The sequence below is a fragment of the Pelophylax lessonae genome (assembly GCF_965119305.1).
Source record: "Pelophylax lessonae genome assembly, chromosome: 12".
Lineage (NCBI taxonomy): Eukaryota > Metazoa > Chordata > Amphibia > Anura > Ranidae > Pelophylax > Pelophylax lessonae.
The window spans coordinates 13,327,043-13,348,354 of NC_138779.1; the positions used below are offsets into that span (position 1 = coordinate 13,327,043).

Here is a 21,312-nt window from a genome sequence, read left to right on the forward strand (position 1 = left end):
GAGGGCCATAGTTTGAAGACCCCAGAGCAATGTGCAGTCATTGAGTTCTGGATGAAGGATGCTTGTCCGACATCCCCAGAAGGCTATAAAATGTTTGCAGAAATGACACCATTGACAAGAGTCACCAATGAGAAGATGTGGCTCGTGTCAATGGTGTCATCTCCGTAAACATTCGGTAGCCTTCTGTGGATGTCAGACAGGTAGCACCCCTACTTTGTCAAGAACTCAATAACGGCACATTGATTCTGCTTGGAATCCAATTTTGTTTGCCTGCAAAGAAAAAGAAGAGTTACTATAGAGCAGTGGTCTCCAAACTGCGGTCTGGGGGTCAGATGTAGCCCTTTGCTTGCCTTTATTTGGCCCTTGGGGCACTTTTCCTTCCACTGATACAAGGCACTTCCTCCAATTGACACCAACAGTTGGGCACTACCCCTTCCACTAACACCATACATAGGGCACTATTCCTCCCACTGGCACAAGTGATGTAAATTATTCCTCCCACTGATACCCATGAAGAAGCACTAGTCCCCCCACTGACACTAATTATGCAAAATATTCCTCTCACTGACACCAATGATGGGGTACTATTCTGCCCACTTATATCAACGATGGAGCACTTTTCCTTCCACTAATACCAACGATGGGGCTCTATTCCTTCCACTAATACCAATCATAGGGCACTGTTCCTTCCACTAATACCAATGATGGGGCCCTGTTCCTCCCACTAATCCCAATCATGGGGCACTATTGCACCCACTAGTACCAATGATGGGGCACTATTCTGCCCGCTAACACCAATTATAAGGCACTGTTCCTCCCACTAATACCAATCATGAGGCACTATTCCGCCCACTAATACCAATGACAGGACACTATTCCGCCCACTAATACCAATGACAGGACACTATTCCGCCCACTAATACCAATGACAGGACACTATTCCGCCCAATAATACAAAGATGGGGCACTATTAAGCCCATTAATACCAACGACGGGGCACTATTGCGCCCACTAATACCAATGATGAGGCACTATTCTGCCCACTAAAACCAATCATGGGTCACTATTCTGCCCACTTAAACCAATCATGGGGGACTATTCTGCCCAGTAAAACCAATCATGGGACACTATTCTGCCCACTAAAACCAATCATGGGACACTATTCTGCCCACTAATACCAATGACAGGATACTATTCTGCCCACTAATACCAATCATGGGGCACTATTCTGCCCACTAATACCAATGACAGGATACTATTCCGCCCACTAATACCAATGATAGGGGCACTGTTCCTCCCACTAATACCAATGATGGGGCACTATTCCTCCCACTAATACCAACGATGGGGACTAATCTTCGCACTAATACCAACAACGGGGTACTATTGCGACCCCTAATATCAACGATAGGACACTATTTCTCCTACCAATATCAGCAATAGGACACTATTCCACCCACTAATACCAACAATAGGGCACTATTCCTCTCACTAATACCAATGATGGGGCACTATTCCTTGCACTAGTACCAATAATGGGGCATTATTCCTCCCACTAATATCAACCATAGGACACTATTCCGCCCACTAATACCAACGTTAGGACACTATTTCTCCTACCAATACCAACAATAGGACACTATTCCACCCACTACTAATGAAGGGGCACTGTTCCTCCTACTAATACCAACGATGGGGAACTATTCCTCTCATTAATACCAACGATAAGGCACTATTCCTTGCACTAATACCAATAATGGGGCATTATTCCTCCCAATAATATCAATGATAGGGCACTATTCCTCCCATTGATACCAATGATGGGGCACTATTCCTCCCACTGACACCAACAATGGAGATTATTTCTTACACTTATACCATTACCTCCTACTGCCCACATGTAATTATTTTAACCCCACTGACCACCAATTCTGAGGAATCTTTTTTACCACTGGCCTCATTCCGGCCCTCCTAAAGGTTGAAGGACTGTAAACTAGTCTTTGTTTAGAAAGGTTGGAGACCGCTGCTATAGAGGAAGAGTTACTCTACCCAACATGTGAAAAATGAATAACATATGTAACTTAATAAAGTTTTGCTTACATTTACACTACTTTTGGTACAGCCCTTGTATTATTGCTATGGAGGGTACTGTATTATGGACACCGGTGCTCTTCCTAAATATTTTCTAATACAGTCACTTGAGCTCTTTGACATTTGGGTTTACGAAGCCTCAGTTGTTAAAGCTATGAACCAATCACCAGTCTATTACAAGGCTGCTAAAGCTGCATCTTACGCATCCCATTCTTTGGGACAACACTGGGCTAGTCCAACCTCTGTCATGGCTATGTTTGTGGGGTCATTTATTACTGGATTATATTAACCCAACCGTCTTAACCTCACCCATGGGTCCCCACCAGCCCACTATGATGAGCCCATCCACAACAGATATAAACCCATTGCATTAAGAAAATGAAAATTCTTCAATGTAACTTTTTGTATATTGGACCAGCGAAGGCGGAACAGTCGGCAGACACCGTGTAGTGCTTAATTCCACTTTTCACTGGTCTTGAGAAACATCTCCCTGGCATTAGGAATACTTTTCTATCCTTGATTTAAGTTCTTCTGAACAACCTGATAGGTGCATGCGGTCTAGAGCCTGATAAATGGACTCCGCAGAGGCCGTTTTTAACTGACACCATCTCCGTAGCATCTCGTACTGCTGGTCTCGAAAGTTGCCAACCTCCATTTCAACTCTCTCGATCTCATTGTCTGGAAGCTCGAGGTTTCTCATCAACTCCTTCCACCGTTTCACCGGAACGCAGTCGATAATGTCATACAAGGTACAACCTTTCTGGAGGACCGATGGAACCTGACCTGCCCAGGGAGTACAAAGTATCACTGTGTCAGTGTTTATCTGCTTTGGTACAGTCACTGTTTACACCTTTGAATATTTCATGAGGTCATTCAGTTGGGTTCTTTTGTGGCAACAGGTTCAGCAGACGAAAATGAAAAAAATATACATCCATAATTGATACGTTAGAGGGGATGATGGAGTGGTTTTGTCCTTAACGAGCTAGGCATTACAGTTTAATCATTTTGTCTATTATTTATCAATATAAAAAAAAAAAAAAAGACAGATCTTTAAAAGCAGATTTAGCACAACTTCTCCTAAAGAACTCCGATATAACTATTTGCATCTAAAGTGAACAAAATGCAGCTTTAAAATAACCAACCCTTACCCCTTGAAGTGGTTCTAAAGGAGTTATAAGGAATGGTTAATGGTTTACTGTATTTTCTTTATTATGGTGTTTTGGGGTTAGGTATAGGTGTATTTTTACAGTCTTGTCCAGCCATTCTCAACCAGGGTCCCTCAAGAGTTCTCTATAGGTTCTTTGAGCTGTGGTTGATTGACATCCCATCTCATGGTGTCTGTATAGAGCTGGAGCCAATGCCACTTAGAGATAGCTGTAGGTCATCGATGATCTTTTTAGCGGTTTGTAAGGGTGGCATTCTTACCACCTGTGTAAGGATCACTCTTTCCACGGGCCACCAATGTAAAGAGCATTTTTCCAACTACCTCTCAGTGAAATGGTTTTAGCAGGGGCTCCCTGAGACCTAACAATTAATTCAGGGGTTCTTCTGGGGCAGGGTTCTCCAAACATTCTAAACAAAGGGCCAGTTTAATGTTCTTCAGGCTTTAAGGGGACCAGACAGTGGTCATTGGGGGTAGAAAACACCCCAGTGTCACTAGGAGTAAACAATTCCCCATCATTGGTTTTAGTAGAAGGAATCGAGCCTCACTGTTGGTGTCAGTGGAAGGAAAAGTGCCCCATTGTTATCAGTGGGAGGAATAGTGCCCCATTTATTGGCATCAGTGGGAGGAATAGTGCCCCATCATTGGTGTCAGTGGGAGGAATAGTGCTCCATCATTGGGGTCAGTGGGAGGAATAGTGCCTCATTGTTCGTATCAGTGGGAGGAATAGTGCCCCATCATTGGTATCAGTGGGAGGAATAATTCTCCATCATTGGTGTCAGTGGGAGGAATAGTGTCCCATCATTGGTATCAGTGGGAGGAATAGTGTCCCATCATTGGTGTCAGTGGGAGGAATAATGCCCCATTGTTCATATCAGTGGGAGGAATAGTGCCCCATCATTGGTATCAGTGGGAGGAATAGTGCTCCATCATTGGTGTCAGTGGGAGGAATAGTGTACCATCATTGGTATCAGTGGGAGGAATAGTGCCCCATCATTGGTATCAGTGGGAGGAATAGTTCTCCATCATTGGTGTCAGTGGGAGAACTAATGCCCCATCATTGGTGTCAGTGGGAGAAATAGTGCCCTATTTATCATTGTCAGTTTATCGGTGACCATTATCAGTGTCAGTGGGAGGAATAGTGCCCATTATTGGTGTCAGTGGGAAGAATAGTGCCCATTATTGGCGTCAGTGGGAGGAATAGTGCCCATTATTGGTGTCAGTGGGAGGAATAGTGCCCCAATTATTGGTGTCAGTGGGAGGAATAATGCCCCAACATTTTTGTCAATGGGAGAAATAATACACCATCATTGGTGTCAGTGGGAGGAATAGTGCCCAATCATTGGTGTCAGTAGGAGGAATAGTGCCCTATCATCGGTGTCAGTGGGAGGAATAGTGCCCCATTTATCGGTGACAGTGGGAGGAATAGTGTCCATCATTGGTGTCAGTGGGAGGAATAGTGCCCCATTTATCGGTGACAGTGGGAGGAATAGTGCCCCATCGTTGGTATCAGTGGGAGGAATAGTGCCCCATCATTGGTGTCAATGGGATGAAGAGTGCCCCATCATTGGTGTCCAAGGGAGTAAAAGGGCCCCATCATTGAAGTCAGTTGGAAGAATAGCATCCCAAGGCAGGAAAAGGGCCGCATCTGGCCCCCAGGCTGAAGTCTGGAGACCACTGGTCTGGGTGTAAAAAGGCTGGCCTAGTCTGTACATAAAAAAGTCAGCAGAGGGAGCTCCAGTCTCCTTTTCCAATGTCTGACTATTTTAGCTATGCTGAAACTGGTCTGTTAACCACAGAACTGGAATGAGTCATTGTAACAGTGGCTGATTCTATAAACTGGCTATACCTGGTTCAGTTTTTTTTTCGTTCATCCACCTGGATGAACAAAAAAACGGAACCAATTCTTCCATCCAAATATTTGAGGTGGATGCAGGAATCCTCTGCCGCTGTGTCATTGTATTTGGACTGCGGGATTCCTTCTGTCAGAACACACTGGTCAGCACTGCAGCTTATTGGCTGCATTTGCTGATCAAAGCAACATTTACCAAGAAGCTGGTTCATAAAAAGTCTTCCAATAGGTCGATTCCTCATTAACGGCCATACATGGATTGAAATTTGGCTGTTTCCTACAGAACTGGTCCAATTTCGATGCATGTATGGTCAGCTTTATGTGGCTCCCTACCAGACAAACAAAGAAGCAAAGCAAGTTTTCTCTGCTGTGCTGTCTCTTTAGCTATCCCATAGTGCTTTGGGAATTGCGCTTTAGGTATTTATTTGTAAAAGGATATTTATACTGTACATAACTGGAATTTTCTTTTAACATATGAAAAGGTGAACGAAAAAAAAATTATCCAGGACCATTGTTATCTTATATTTGAATAATTACCTTGAGAATTATTGGCAGAACACAGCCCCGAAACAGGGGATTCATCAAATGTAAGCAAAATACTTTCTTCTGGGTGTGTCTTTGATGAAATAGGTGCCTCTTCCTGACACTGGAAACAAGAAAAAAATAAATAAATAAAAAATAATTTTCCGCACAATTTTATACATGGAAAGGATAATCCTAATCGACTGTATTGTGGATTTTCTTTTTCTTTTTTTGGAAAGATAAAAAAATGAAAAGAGAGTTTTGAGATTGTAAAAAAATACTCAGCTTGGTGGGTGCAGCAATTGGTCGGATGCTGTATCTGTCCCCTGCCGCTTCTAAGACCAAGAAAAGAGCAATCAAAGACCGCTGATCGCTCAGTCATCAGTGAGCAGAGAGCAGGTGACTGTTAGTCACCGCTCTGTGCTCTGCCCCTCCAGCGCTCACTGGAGTGCTGGGCTGTGAAGGGGACGGGAGCAGCTGGCCCCCGGGTCATGCTGAGAGCCTGATCCAGCTAGTGGTCCAGGGGCATCTGGGTGGATCCCAACATTAAAGTCGGGAATCCCTTACAAATATATACAGTTAATAGTGGAAAGTGCACAAATGTGCTAGGAAATATGCCTTTGTTTCTAAGCAGCAAAAACAAAGGATATCTAATATGTGACAGTAAATAATAAGTGCTGCGCTAATGTGTATACATGAGAATAAAGTATATAAAACAGAAATAAAGCCAATGTATAAATCACACATACAAGCATAGACACGTGAACATCAGTGTAATCACCAAAACGGCATTATTGCAATAACTTTTGGTAAACTCGTACGCGATGACGTCACGGGGGAGGCTCCGCACGACGCGTTTCATTATAAGCAGACGTCTTCCATTTGATTTTCATTTAGACACTTTTTCACTTAAATGTGTTTAATCACTTCACTAGATTTTTTGTTGATTATTTCACATTTTTTATTTTGTTTATTCCATTCATTATTTTTTGTGGGATCTCTCCAACGCCTAAACCTACGCTGTGAAAATAGCTCTTTTTGGCCCTACTTCTACTGGGGACCACAGGAGTGCACCTCTTTCTTCACTACTGTGGTCCCTGGTAGAAGTAAGGCCAAAAGCGCTTTGGCCATAATTCTCCTTTAACATGGGGGGGGGGGGGGGTTGTGCAGCTTTGCCATACAAGTGCATTGAGGGCAGTGAGATGTATTATGCATACAGATTTACTAGAAGCTTGCAGGAGAATTATGAACCACACAGAAACGCAGTGCAATGGGAGCAACAAAAGGTTGTTTTATAACGGCCCCCCACTTCTATTGCTAAGAAGTTGCTCCCCATTGATATAAAAGACCCTGAGCACTCCTTAGGTGTGTTTTAAAAAAAGAACCAAAATGTTGAAATGAGCACTTGTATCATCAGAATCTCCAATCTTAAATTGCTTAAGGGCTCTTTCACACGGGCTTTCCGTGTGAGAGCTCCGCTGCGGTCCTTTTTTTTTTCACGGAGCGGATGACATTTCTGTCATCAGCTCCGTAGGTCCGCATATCATCCTATCCGTTTGCGGATGATATGCGGACCTAATGTAAGTCTATGGGGATTGCGGATGTCAGCGGATGACACCGCTGACATCCGATTTTCCTTCCTTTCTGTTTTTTGAACGGAGGAAAAATAGGGTTCTGTTCCGTTCTTAAAAACGGAACAGAACTGAAAAGAAGGAAATCAGATGTCAGCGGATGGTATTCCGCTGACATCCGCAATGCCATAGGCTTACATTATGTCCGCAAATCATCCGCAAAAAATTAGGATGATTTGCGGACATACGGAAAGCCTGTGTGAAAGAGCCCTAAAACAAACAAACAAGCCTTCTATCTCAGGGATAGGTGTGTGTGCTGTTATTTATTCACAGTATTCTCTCCCTGTCATAGTAAAAATGACAGCTCAGTGAGAGGGTTCTTTACTTGGTTCTCAATACACATTTACACCTACACAGTGTATAGATATATAGAAAAATAATTATATACATTTATTTGAACTCATTGGGGGGTTGATTAACTTAAACTTGGAGAGTGCAAAATATGGAGCAGTTGTGCATAGGAGCCAATCAGCTTCTAACCTCAGCTTTTTCAAGTAGTGTATGAGTTCCCCTGGGCTTTTTCTTGGCTGTGCAGTATGTTAAGGAAGGGGTGTTGAAATGAGCACTTGTATCATCTGAATCTCCAACCTTAAATTTCTTTAAACAAACAAGCCTTCTATCTCAGGGATAGGTGTGTGTACTGTTATTTATCCACAGTATTCTCTCCCTGTCATAGTAGAAATGACCGTTCAGTGGAAGGGTCCTTTACTTGGTTCTCAATATACATCTACACCTACACAGTGTATAGATATATAGAAAAATAATTATATACATTCCTTTGAACTCATTGGGGGTTGATTAACTAAAACTGGAGAGTGCAACACCTGGTGCAGCTGTGCATGGGAGCCAATCAGCTTCTAACCTCAGCTTTTTCAAGTAGTGTATGAGTCCCCCTGGGCTTTTCCTTGGCTGTACAGTATGTTTTAGGAAGGGGTGTTGGGCACAGCTGGCTGTGTTTCCGGTGCGGCTCAGACAAAGCTTTGCAGAGCTCTTTTGTTGGTTTAGGGTGAGTCATAGAGAAAGCAGAAGCCATACACTATTCATGAAGCCCATATTTAATGCATATAGCACTAAGGGTTTCATCTGTCCTCAGTACTCTGTTGCTGGGACAACCCCGGGAACACAAAAACACAAAACAGGTTTTCACTCTACGGACAGAAACTAGCTTTAGGGAAAACACATTTCATGGTGGCTGTAGACAATGCGCAGCGTGCGGTTACTTAAGAACACTCGCTAAAAACCACACAATGTCAAAGCACCCTTCACTTGTGGCCAGTTTACTTTTCAATAGATTGGGGAAGGATCAGAACCCCTGGTAAGCTTTTTCTGCTCTAATTGGCTTGAGAAAGGTTTGGGCTCCCAGCCCCGAACCCACCCACTTGCAAATCAATATCCCCTATTGGTTACCGGCTGACGGCCAATTAGGACAGGAGGTGGATCTAAAGAAGACTGGGTTGGCCAGTAGGAGAAGCGGCCCTGGAGAGGTAAATGCGAACCTGAGGTGGGTTTGTTTGCCACCCCCCCTCCAAAAAAGTTTGGCACCAGCTGCCACTGACTTTCATCCATCATTAGCTAGTGATTGCCAGTGCCAATGGGTGGCCACTGCCACCCAAAAGTGGAACATCCGCTCATTTGCCCCCTCCAGTACCACATTTGGCACCTTTCAGGGGGCAGGGGGGGGGACGGGTACCTGTTTTTGACACGTACCCTTCCCCATTTCCGGGAGACGGCGCCGTCCCTCAGAAGTTTGGCCCCCTCCTTCCCCCGCCGCCGAGCCAATCCGAATGCGCAGCACGCTTCGCACATGCGCAGTAGGGACCCGCCCGTGAAGCCGCAAGTCTTCACTGCCGGGTTCCCATACCGGCAATGGCAGCGGCAGCACCCGACAGCCAATGGAAACATCGGCTGTGGTGCCGACGTCGCTGGACTCCAGGATAGTTAAGGGTCCTGATATTAAAAGTCAGCAGCTACAGTATGAGTACAGTGTGTGTAGCTGCTGAATTTTAATTTTTGGAGGGGGGGGGGGGCGGAACACCGATTTACTACTATACAGCAAAACCCTGCTGTGCATCTGTCTGCAGCCTGTTAACTCCTTTCAGTGCAGCTTTGGTGTCCCTTTAACCACTTAAGGACTGACAGGTTTTACCCCCTTTAATGACCAGGCCATTTTATACAATGCAGCACTGCGTTAACTTGACAGACAATTGCACGGTCATGCGACGCTGTACCCAAATACAATTGATGTCCTTTTTTCCCCACAAATAGAACTTTCTTTTGCTGGTATTTGATCACCTGTGCGGTTTTTATTTTTTGCGCTATAAACAAAATAAATAATAATATTTTTTTACTTTCCACTATATAACATTCACAATAAAAATATTAAAAAATGTAATTTTTTTCATAAATTTTAGGCCAATTTGTATTCTGCTACATATTTTTGGTAAAAAGAAATCCCAATAATAGTATATTGATTGGTTTGCGCAAATGTTATCACGTCTACAAACTAGGGGAAAGATTTATGTCATTTTTATTTATTTTTTTAAACTGATAATGTCGGCGATCAGCAATTTTTAGAGGGACTGCGACATTGCGGCGGACAGATCGGACCCCTAACTGACACTTTTGGGGGGACCAGTGACATTACTACGGTAATCAGTACTAAAAATATGCACTGTTACTGTACTAATGACACTGGCAGGGAAGGGGTTAACACCAGGGGCAATCAAAGAGTTAAATGTGTCCTTAGGGGAGTGCTTTCTAACTGGGTGGGGGATTTACCTACTGGATGAACACAGAGATCTGTGTTCCTAAATAGAGGGATCACAGGATCCCTGCGTTCATCACTGACAGAACAGCCATGTTTATATGGGCAGGCCGCCATTCTGCCTCCATGGGGAGCGATCGCGGGTGCCCGGCAGACATTGCATCCGCTGGACCTGCTGATTGGCTCCCCCTCTAGCCAATCGGTGCATACGCACCCCTATCTACTACACTGACGTACAGGTACGTTTTTTCGTGCAACAGAGCCGACCTGACACTGTAAAACTACAGCCGCTGGTCGGCAAGTGGTTAAATGTGTCTTTACTCCTGAGGGGAGGAGCAGACTCCCCGATCACATGACCACTGGGATTGTAGACATGTGACCATGCAGCCACAGTGGTCACATGATTGGTAGACTGACTGCTGTCTGACAACTCAGTTACACTCAGAGCACGCTCTCAGCACAGAAACCTTGGCTATCTATGGATGCATATGAGCGGTGCTCTAAAGCCCACCCCCTTCGCTGCCACACATATGCATTACCTGGGCAGCGAGAGGTTAAAATGTCCAGCCAAAACTTTTTTTGTTTCAATTATGGATATAGAGGGGAAAGAAAATCACCCCTTTCTGGTTTTCACTGCTGTCCAGGGTTCTGTTGGAAAGATGTCCCCTTATCTTCAGGGTGACGTCACTTTTACAAGACAGGAAGTGAGGAAAAATCTCTAACAGCAACTTACATAATACAAAGTTTTTTTTGTATAGTTGGGCGGAACCATTGTCAATAGGAAGGGAAGTGGGGACATCTTTTGAAACCCCCATTCTTACCACACACATGCTGTCCCTGAAGTTGATGTGTTGAAAGCAGAAAAAATGGGCAAGCGTAAAGATTTGACAGACTTTGACAAGGGTAAAATTGTATTGGGTCAGAGCAACTCCAAAACCGCAACTCTTGTGGGATGTTCCCGGTCTGCAGTGGTCAGGACTGACCAAAAGTGCTCCAAGGAAGGAAAACTGGAGAATTGATGACAAGGTTCATAGGCAGGCAATGCTCAATGATGGAGCCGGGGAGGGAAGGCTCATTGATGGAGCTGGGGAGGGAAGGCTCATTGATGGAGCTGGGGAGGGAAGGCTCATTGATGGAGGTGGGGAAGGCTCTTTGATGGAAGTGGGGAAGGAAGGCTCATTAGCGGAGGTGGGGAGGGAAGGCTCATTAAAGAAGGTGGGGAGGGAAGGCTCATTGATAGAAGTGGGGAGGGAAGGCTCATTAATGGAGGTGAGGAGGGAAGGCTTATTGAAGAAGGGGGGGATAGATGGCTCATTAATGGAAGTGGGGAGGGAAGGCTCTTTGGCGGAGGGAGGGGGGAGGCTCATTGATGAAGGTGGGGAGGGAAGGCTCATCGAAGAAGGTGGGGATAGATGGCTCATTAATGAAAGTGGGGAGGGAAGGCTCATTTATGGAGGTGGGGAGGGAAGGCTCATTTATGGAGGGAAGGCTCATTGATGGAGATGGGGGGGGGGGGGCTCACTGATGGAGATGGGGGAGGGAAGGCTCACTGATGGAGATGGGGGAGGGAAGGCTCACTGATGGAGATGGGGGAGGGAAGGCTCATTGATGGAGGTGGGGAGGGAAGGCTCATTGATGGAGGTGGGGAGGGAAGGCTCATTGATGGAGGTGGGGAGGGAAGGCTCATTGATGGAGGTGGGGGAGAGAAGGCTCACTGATGGAGGTGGGGAGGGAAGGCTCATTGATGGAGGTGGGGGAGAGAAGGTTCACTGATGGAGGTGGGGAGGGAAGGCTCATTGGCGGAGGTGGGAGGGAAGTCTCCTTGATGAAGGTGGGGAAGGGAAGGCTCATTGATGGAGGTGGGGAAGGGAAGGCTCTTTGATGGAAGTGGGGAAGGAAGGCTCATTAGCGGAGGTGGGGAGGGAAGGCTCATTAAAGAAGGTGGGGAGGGAAGGCTCATTGATAGAAGTGGGGAGGGAAGGCTCATTGATGGAGGTGAGGAGGGAAGGCTTATTGAAGAAGGGGGGGATAGATGGCTCATTAATGGAAGTGGGGAGGGAAGGCTCATTGGCGGAGGGAGGGGAGAGGCTCATTGATGAAGGTGGGGAGGGAAGGCTCATGAATGGAGGTGGGGAGGGAAGGCTCATTGAAGAAGGTGGGGATAGATGGCTCATTAATGAAAGTGGGGAGGGAAGGCTCATTTACGGAGGTGGGGAGGGAAGGCTCATTTATGGAGGGAAGGCTCATTGATGGAGATGGGGGGGCTCACTGATGGAGATGGGGGAGGGAAGGCTCACTGATGGAGATGGGAGAGGGAAGGCTCACTGATGGAGATGGGGGAGGGAAGGCTCAGCGATGGAGGTGGAGGAGGGAAGGCTCAGCGATGGAGGTGGAGGAGGGAAGGCTCAGCGATGGAGGTGGAGGAGGGAAGGCTCATCGATGGAGGTGGAGGAGGGAAGGCTCAGCGATGGAGGTGGAGGAGGGAAGGCCCAGCGATGGAGGTGGAGGAGGGAAGGTTCAGCGATGGAGGTGGAGGAGGGAAGGTTCAGCGAAGGAGGTGGAGGAGGGAAGGCTCAGTGATAGAGGTGGAGGAGGGAAGGCTCAGCGATGGAGGTGGAGGAGGGAAGGCTCAGCGATGGAGGTGGAGGAGGGAAGGCTCAGCGATGGAGGTGGAGGAGGGAAGGCTCAGCGATGGAGGTGGAGGAGGGAAGGCTCAGCGATGGATGTGGAGGAGGGAAGGCTCAGTGATGGAGGTGGGGAGGTTTATTGATGGAGGTGGAGTGGGAAGGCTGGCCCATGTCGTCCAGTTTAATAGAGGAGCTACTGGAGCTCAAATTGCTGGAAAAGTAAATGCTGGTTCTTTAGAAAGGTGTCAGAACTCAGAGCATTACAGTTTGTTGTGTATGGGGTCGCCTAGACTGCAGACTGGTCAGGGTGCCCATATTGAGCCATGTCCACAGCCAAAAGTGCCTACAATGGGCACAAGAGCCTCAGAACTGGACCATGGAGCAATGGAAGAAGGTGGCCTGGTAGAGCAGCTGTAAAATGTGCTGGAAAAACAAGTCCAATCCATGGAGGCCCCACCTCCCAACTTACAGGACTTAAAGGATCTGCTAGAGATGGCTTGGTGCCAGATACCACGGCATACCTTCAGAGGTCTAGTGGAGTCCAGGCCTGGATGGGTAATGGCTGTTTTGGCGGCAAAAGGGGGGCCTGCTCAATATTAGGTGGCTTGTCATAATGTTAGAAATGATCTGCTGCTGGCTACAAACAGGCAGCAATAGATCACTGTAGCAGTGATCTATTGCTGCAGAAAGACACTGGTAACAGCTCTGTCCTGGACTCAGAAGAAGTGCTATGACATCACTACACTGCTATGTAATGCTGTTGTGTTTAAATTGGCTTCTACAGTGCGCTCCTATATAGCGATCTGTAGAACCCCCAGAAGCTGCGCATTTCAGCTCCTGGGCTGAGCTCTGGGTGCTGGCTTTCACTGACAGCTGGCGGTTGCAGCAGTTATGAAGGTGTGGCCTGCCGGAGCCACTAAGATCAGCCACCATTTAAAAATGACTCTGGGACAAATGGCAGGCAGACTGCAATAAAATGTTGAGGTCTCTGGTTGACCGCTACTAATCTATGATATGGTGAGAAGAAATGGTCGCGCCTATACATACATTCCATCAAACTGACCCTGTTTAGGCATGATGGTTTGGATCGAAGCCTCCTAAAAATGAACCGTGTTTGGAAACTCTTGGGAATCTCCGATTAGGGCTTTGTGATTAGAAGATGCTGAGAGTTGTATGTAGCGCAACCAAAGGAGCGGCTGTAGTTAGACTGGTTCCTTCTCCAAGTTTAGTGCCTAGGAAGCCAGGCACACAGCATTTTCTCTCTCTTGCATAATAAATAATCTAGAGCAGTGTTCTCCAAACTGCAGCCTGGGGGCCGACATTTTCTCTCCCTTTCATAATAAATCTAGGGCAGTGGTCTCCAAACTGCATCGTGGGGGCTGGACGTGGCCCTTTGCCTGCTTTTATCTGGCCCTTGGGGTACTATTTTATTTACTGACCCCAATGAAGGGCACAATTCCTCCCAATAAAATAGTGTGGGTATGTGGCGCGCTTCAGAAGTAAAAGTATAAATTATTTATAAAACGGTGTGAATATATATATAATTAATAAAGAAGTAGAGCTACTGTTTTCTTTTTCTTTTTAAAAAAAGTGGTGTTCTTTTTAGCTGGGAGTGTATTGTCACTTAAAATATAACCGTGATGATATTATTCAATAAACAATTCAATAAATAAATAAATCCAAATTGCCTCTATACCGTATTGACTATATACGACAAAGTGCTAGGTGCTTGTACTTCTTAAAATTTGTAACAATAAATAAATAAATATTTTAGTTGACAAGGTGTAAATATTGCTTCAAAGTCCAAAAAAGTGCTATGTGCTTTCACTCTTCAATCAAAATATTTATAAATTAATAAATTAATAAAGTGCAGTGTTCATAGTGTCCATATAAAAAAATCCGAAATAAGGTGCAATTCAACTCAATATCTTCAAAGGAAATGAAGGTGCTTTCATGCAAATAAAGGTGTTGTGACTTGCTGCCTCCACCAGGTGTCACATCTAAGTGTTCTAAACTCTCACCTTGATAAGGTGTATATTGCGTCTGTGTATATTGCTTAGCCTCCGGGTTAATGGTTAGGGGCTTTTGCTCATTCCGATATCCTGTTATAGCCTCCGGGTATTTCCTGTCCTGTCCGTTTCTGGGGTGTTTACACTTTATGGGGTCCTCAACTCCTATCGTGACCTCGGGCTCAGTAAACATAAAGGGCCATCATGGTGCAGTATATCAAACCAGTTAATTATTAAAAAAGTCAGTTGCACTTACATTTAGCAGGTATTTTGTTCGCAAACAATGTACAAATGCAGCGTTGGGAGAACTTCGCTCCGATCTCTAACGTCACTTCCGGTAGTCTGGCGGCTCCTCCTACGCGTTACGTCACGTCACGTGACTTCCTCAGGAAGTCACGTGACGTGACGTAACGCGTAGGAGGAGCCGCCAGACTACCGGATCTCTAACGTCACTTCCGGTAGTCTGGCGGCTCCTCCTACGCGTTACGTCACGTGACTTCCTCAGGAAGTCACGTGACGTGACGTAACGCGTAGGAGGAGCCGCCAGACTACCGGAAGTGACGTTAGAGATCGGAGCGAAGTTCTCCCAACGCTGCATTTGTACATTGTTTGCGAACAAAATACCTGCTAAATGTAAGTGCAACTGACTTTTTTAATAATAAACTGGTTTGATATACTGCACCATGATGGCCCTTTATGTTTACTGAGCCCGAGGTCACGATAGGAGTTGAGGACCCCATAAAGTGTAAACACCCCAGAAACGGACAGTACAGGAAATACCCGGAGGCTATAACAGGATATCGGAATGAGCAAAAGCCCCTAACCATTAACCCGGAGGCTAAGCAATATACACAGGCGCAATATACACCTTATCAAGGTGAGAGTTTAGAACACTTAGATGTGACACCTGGTGGAGGCAGCAAGTCACAACACCTTTATTTGCATGAAAGCACCTTCATTTCCTTTGAAGATATTGAGTTGAATTGCACCTTATTTCGGATTTTTTTATATGGACACTATGAACACTGCACTTTATTAATTTATTAATTTATAAATATTTTGATTGAAGAGTGAAAGCACATAGCACTTTTTTGGACTTTGAAGCAATATTTACACCTTGTCAACTGAAATATTTATTTATTTATTGTTACAAATTTTAAGAAGTACAAGCACCTAGCACTTTGTCGTATATAGTCAATACGGTATAGAGGCAATTTGGATTTATTTATTTATTGAATTGTTTATTGAATAATATCATCACGGTTATATTTTAAGTGACAATACACTCCCAGCTAAAAAGAACACCACTTTTTTTAAAAAGAAAAAGAAAACAGTAGTTCTACTTATTTATTAATTATATATATATTCACACCGTTTTATAAATAATTTATACTTTTACTTCTGAAGCGCGCCACATACCCACACTATTTTATCCTGTATTAACTGGTTCCTGGTACCAGTATCGTGGTGCAGCAGCAAGAAGGAAAACACATACTACCTCAGATAGCGCAGGAACCACCCATACATAGAAGAATTCCTCCCAATGACACCAATCATGGGGCACCGTTCCTCTCAATGACACCAACAATGGGGCCCAATGACACCAATGATGGGGCACAGTTCCTCCCAATGACACCAACAATGGGGCCCAATGACACCAATGATGGGGCATTGTTGACTCTCACTGATGTGGGGATATTTTGTACTCCGGGTGGCCACAGTTCGGCCCCCTTAAAGTCTGTAGGACCATAAACTGGTCCAGGGATTGTCTTTTTATGCAGTTTTTTGCTTGTAGAAACTTGGATGGGTGGGGTTTGGGGGAAAGAATGAGATAACCCAAGTACACTGAATAACCAGAGGACACACGGCTCCCTTTTCTTAACAGTCTCTGTGCATCAGGAGGAAGAGATAGCTGGAATTAGGTTCTCATAAAGGGCCACCAAAGACTGAACAATTATAAGAACCCTCTGAAGAAAAGAGAACCAGCACACAGTTACTAGGGCCAAGGATTTAGGTCAGTACTTAGGTCACAGAATCATTGGTTGCCTCTTTACGATATCCACCAGGCCCCCTTCAGTGAGAGAGAAACCAAGCTCATAATACCCTCACAATACCCTGGGCACCCTCCTCCAACATTCAATGGACACTCTTCCACGAGCTCTCCAAACCTAAATCCAAGGCTAAGACCTTTGAAGTAGCCCCCACAGCTGTGCTACAGCTAGGACCTCAATGAGCATCCAGCAGTGTTCCAGCAAACTGCCCTAGGGGCCTTAGACCGGGGGCTCCTCCTGCAGAACTTGACCCAAGACCAACTCAACTCTGCTTCAGGCCCCATACTATTTATGAGCTCTCCAGCCACCTACTGGGCACATCTCCCCAGGGATTGGCTGGGTCCCCATAAATATTCCGACCGCTCTTCTGTTTTTCCTCCCACTGTGATTCCAGAATATTCTAGAATGCAGAGGGAAATAATCCCAACAGCAGCCTGTGAAACAATGAGCAGGCCAAAGCAAATCACAACTGCTTCACTGGCTACTGAGGATCCCAACTAGATTTACCCAGCATCCTTTACTAAAACTAGGAGAGTGCCACATGTAAAAACATTGTATACAAAATACGAATACAATATTATATTGTATCATAAATAATAAAATCCATTTGTCTTACCATTGTATATATTTCTCCACCTGAAATGATAAAAGAACATAATTACAAATCTGCCCACATGTGGGTTTTTCACACAGTTATGGTACTTTAAGAAGGAATATTCTTTTCCCTGCTGGAGCAAATTTGACAAATGGACAAGAGTTTTTTCTTGCCTTCCTCTGGATCAGTGGTCTCCAAACTGCAGCTCTTTGCTTGCCTTTATCTGGACCTTTGGGTACTATTTCTCCCACCGATACATGACACTGTTCTGCCAACTCACACCAACGATGGGGCACTATTCCTCCCACTGATACCAAGGATGGGGTACTATTCCTCCCACTGACACCAATGATGGGGCACTATTCCTCCCACTGACAGCAATGATGGGGCACTATTCCTCCCACTGACACCAATGATGGGGCACTATTCCTCCCACTGACACCAATGATGGGGCACTATTCCTCCCACTGACACCAATGATGGGGCACTATTCCTTTCCACTGACACCAATGATGGGGCACTATTCCTCCCACTGACACCAATGATGGGGCAATATACCCCCCACTGACACCAATGATGGGGCACTATTCCTCCCACTGACACCAATGATGGGGCACTATTCCTCCCACTGACACCAATAATGGGGCACTATTCCTCCCACTGACACCAAATGTGGTGATGTGTACTCCCACTGATGCCAGGAAAATGTCCACCCCTGCTAGCCACAGTCTGGCCCCCTAAAGTCTGAGGGAACATAACATGGCCCTTTGGATATAAAGTTTGGAGACCCCTGCCCTGGATCAACTGTGGGTATAGGGTTCTGCATATGGAGGGTTTCTGTTTCTTTTTTGTACTGGTTGGATGAACTTTTGTCTTTTTTTTTTGTAACCTAACTACGTAACATCAGGGCTTTTTTTCTCAGACAATAGGTGCAGGCGGCTCCTCCTACGCGTTACGTCACGTCACGTCACGTGACTTCCTCAGGAAGTCCCCCCTTTCGAGTCACCTCTCGTCTCCTCCCCCTACCCACCTCCTGCACCATTCCTTGGTTCCACCACCTCCCAGTACTGCCCCTTTTAGAGAATATAGAACCAAGTAACAATTGTGGTGCCAAGTAATTCGTAAGGAATTTGTTAATGATAACAAGCAAAGCAGTAAAATAGATCCTCTGCAGCCAGCAACAATAGATCCCCCGCAGCAACAATGGACCACCCGAACAAAATACCTCAGCCCCCCCTCAGAAGCAATAGACCTCCAGCAGCAACAACAGATCTCCCTGCAGCCAGCATCACTAGATCCCAACCAACAACAACTGATCCCCAGCAGCAATAACAGATCTCCTTGCAGCCAGCACCAATAGACTCTCCAGTAGCCAGCAACAATAGACCCCCCAGCAACAATGAATCACCCGCAACAAAATACCCCAGCAACAATAGACCCCCAGCAGCAACAACAGATTTCCCTGCAGCCAGCATCACTAGATCGCTCCCAGCAACCAAATATCCCCAGCAGCAATACCAGATCTCTCTGCAGCCAGCACCAATAGACTCTCCAGCAGCCAGCAACAATAGACCCCCCAGCAACAATGAATCACCCGCAACAAAATACCCCAGCAACAATAGACCCCCAGCAGCAACAACAGATTTCCCTGCAGCCAGCATCACTAGATCGCTCCCAGCAACCAAATATCCCCAGCAGCAATACCAGATCTCTCTGCAGCCAGCACCAATAGACTCTCCAGCAGCCAGCAACAATAGATCACCCGCAACAAAATAACCCCTTCCCAGCAATAACTGACCCCCAGCAGCAATAACAGATCTCCCTGCAGCCAGCAACAACAGACTCTCCAGCAACAATGGATTATCCTCAACAAAATACCCTCTCCCCCAACAACAATAGACCCCCAGCAGCAACAACAAATTTCCCTGCAGCCAGCATCACTAGATCCCTTCCAGCAACAACTGAACCCCAGCAACCAAAGATCCCTAGCGGCAATACCCATCTCCCTGCAGCCAGCACCAATAGACTATCCAGCAGCCAGCAACAATAGATTACCCACAAACAAAACACCCCCTCCCACAGCAACAATAGATTACCTGCAACAAAATACCTCCTCCCCCAGCAACAATAGATCTCCAGCAGCAATAACAAATTTCCCTGCAGCCAGCATCACTAGATCCCTTCCAGGAACAACTGAGCCCCAGCAACCAAAGATCCCTAGCGGCAATAACCAATCTCCCTGCAACCAGCACCAATAGACTATCCAGCAGCCAGCAACAATAGATCACCTGCAAAAAAAAAAAAAATCCACCTCCCCCAGCAACATCTGACTCCCACCAGCAATAACAGATTTCCCTGCAGCCAGCATCACTAGATCCCTCCCACCAACATAAGACATGTCCACGGTAGATCCCCCAGCAGCCAGCAAAGACTCTGAACCCCATTCCTGCTGAAAAAAGCCCTGAATAACATAGAAAGGTTGACCAGGAGAAGACTAAGAAAATCGTTCAGTCAATGTTCATACCTGCAGAGCCCTCCTTCAAAAAATATTAAATGTATTTTTTTTTTTTTAATTTTTGGTTTTTACATAAACCTGTACAGCAGCACTCAGTCTGGGAGAGGGAATGCCAACCACCCTGGCCTCTACTGCTTTGCATAGTGTTATCATTTTACTGCCTACAGAAAAAGGAGCACAGGAATGACATCACTGTGCTGCTGCTTCATCGTCATCCAATCACAGGCTGGGGGAGGGTCCGAGACCAGGCTGCATTGCTGACAGGCAGTGCAGTATACAGAGAGGTCTGTGCAGTCTGGATCACAAGACTGGCTGAACAGAATCACAGATCCTCTGGCAGGTAAGAATCTTCCCATACGGTATACTGTACGTATTTCTGCTGTGTATTTGGCTGGTTTTCCTGAAGTTCAATCTTACCGAGTCTGTGGTCTTTTTTAAACTTGTACTTGTAAATGAAAAGTCCAACAAGGGCGCCGAGCAGCAGCAGCACTGGGAAGATCACCAGCAGCATAGTCCATTCTGTTGAGTCTGAAAGCAATGAAGATAACAAGATTGCAGTAATTTCATCCTGCATTCCCTCTACTAGATTCCACATAAGATATAACTGGTTAAAAACTTATTTATAAAAAATTATATTTACACTAGACATCAAGCCCGTTAAATTAACGGGCGCTAGAACATATGTGGTCAAACATTTTTTCTAACAATGCAAAAGCCGCATGACGTAGCCGGCTCTGCGCATAGCGTCCCTATTGCCCTAGCAACATCGTTGACAGGCGCAGAGCTGACTGAGCGGCTCTTGCGTGCGAGCGCGCACCCGCCGCGTGCCCGCGCACACCCGCCCCTTCAAGAGTTTCGCCCGGCCGCCCGAAGTCTCTGCGCTCCAAGTCCCAACGGCTGTCCGTGGGGCACATGCGCAGTAGCGCAATCCCACGGACACAGGGACTGGACGCAGAGACACTTGTACTTTATATAGTAAGATATATATAATTATATAGGGGGGGCAATAAGTTTCTGATAGAAGAGCCCAAGGGTGATGTGCAGGGAGATGCGATCATATCATAAAGAATTGAGGATCAGAGGTGCCAGGTCAGCAGGGTGATCAGAGGCAGAAGAGCTGACACTTCAGCCAAGCCAGTGCTGCCCCCTCCAGCAGGGGGTGCTGTGTGTAATGTTCTGGTACCTTTGGGTACCCTAATTACTCTTTCATAAGTGTATGCGCCCCACCATTCTCTTTTGGTAAGGTGCGCATACACCTTTAAGACTGATGCTGTCATCACTGAGCGCCGGACTGGATGGCTATTTAGATCGCCGGCTCTCACTCACATGTGTTCGTTCAAACTGCTTTGTGCCTTGATGCTAACCTGTCTTGAAGCTCTCATGCTTGCAAGCATACCTCGCTGTCGGAACCACGCTGCGCTGATCCCTGTATCCCGCTACCGGATCATCCGCTCTTGCCGAACCTCACCTCTGCTACATTGCTATTAGTGATA

At 45.9% G+C, this 21,312-nt stretch overlaps 1 protein-coding gene across 1 annotated transcript in view; it reads right to left on the reverse strand.

Moving 5' to 3' along the window:
- Positions 1 to 2,127: 2,127 nt before the first annotated feature.
- The window catches only part of TNFRSF25 (TNF receptor superfamily member 25), an 83,257-nt gene continuing 64,072 nt past the window's right edge, over positions 2,128 to 21,312 (reverse strand). The window contains exons 7-10 of the mRNA XM_082274047.1: positions 20,237 to 20,434; positions 17,326 to 17,345; positions 5,643 to 5,751; positions 2,128 to 2,874 (exon numbers count right to left, since the gene is read on the reverse strand). Of these exons, the coding sequence (XP_082130173.1) occupies positions 2,588 to 2,874; positions 5,643 to 5,751; positions 17,326 to 17,345; positions 20,237 to 20,434 (614 nt within the window). The 3' untranslated portion in view covers positions 2,128 to 2,587. The remainder of the gene's footprint in view (positions 2,875 to 5,642; positions 5,752 to 17,325; positions 17,346 to 20,236; positions 20,435 to 21,312) is intronic.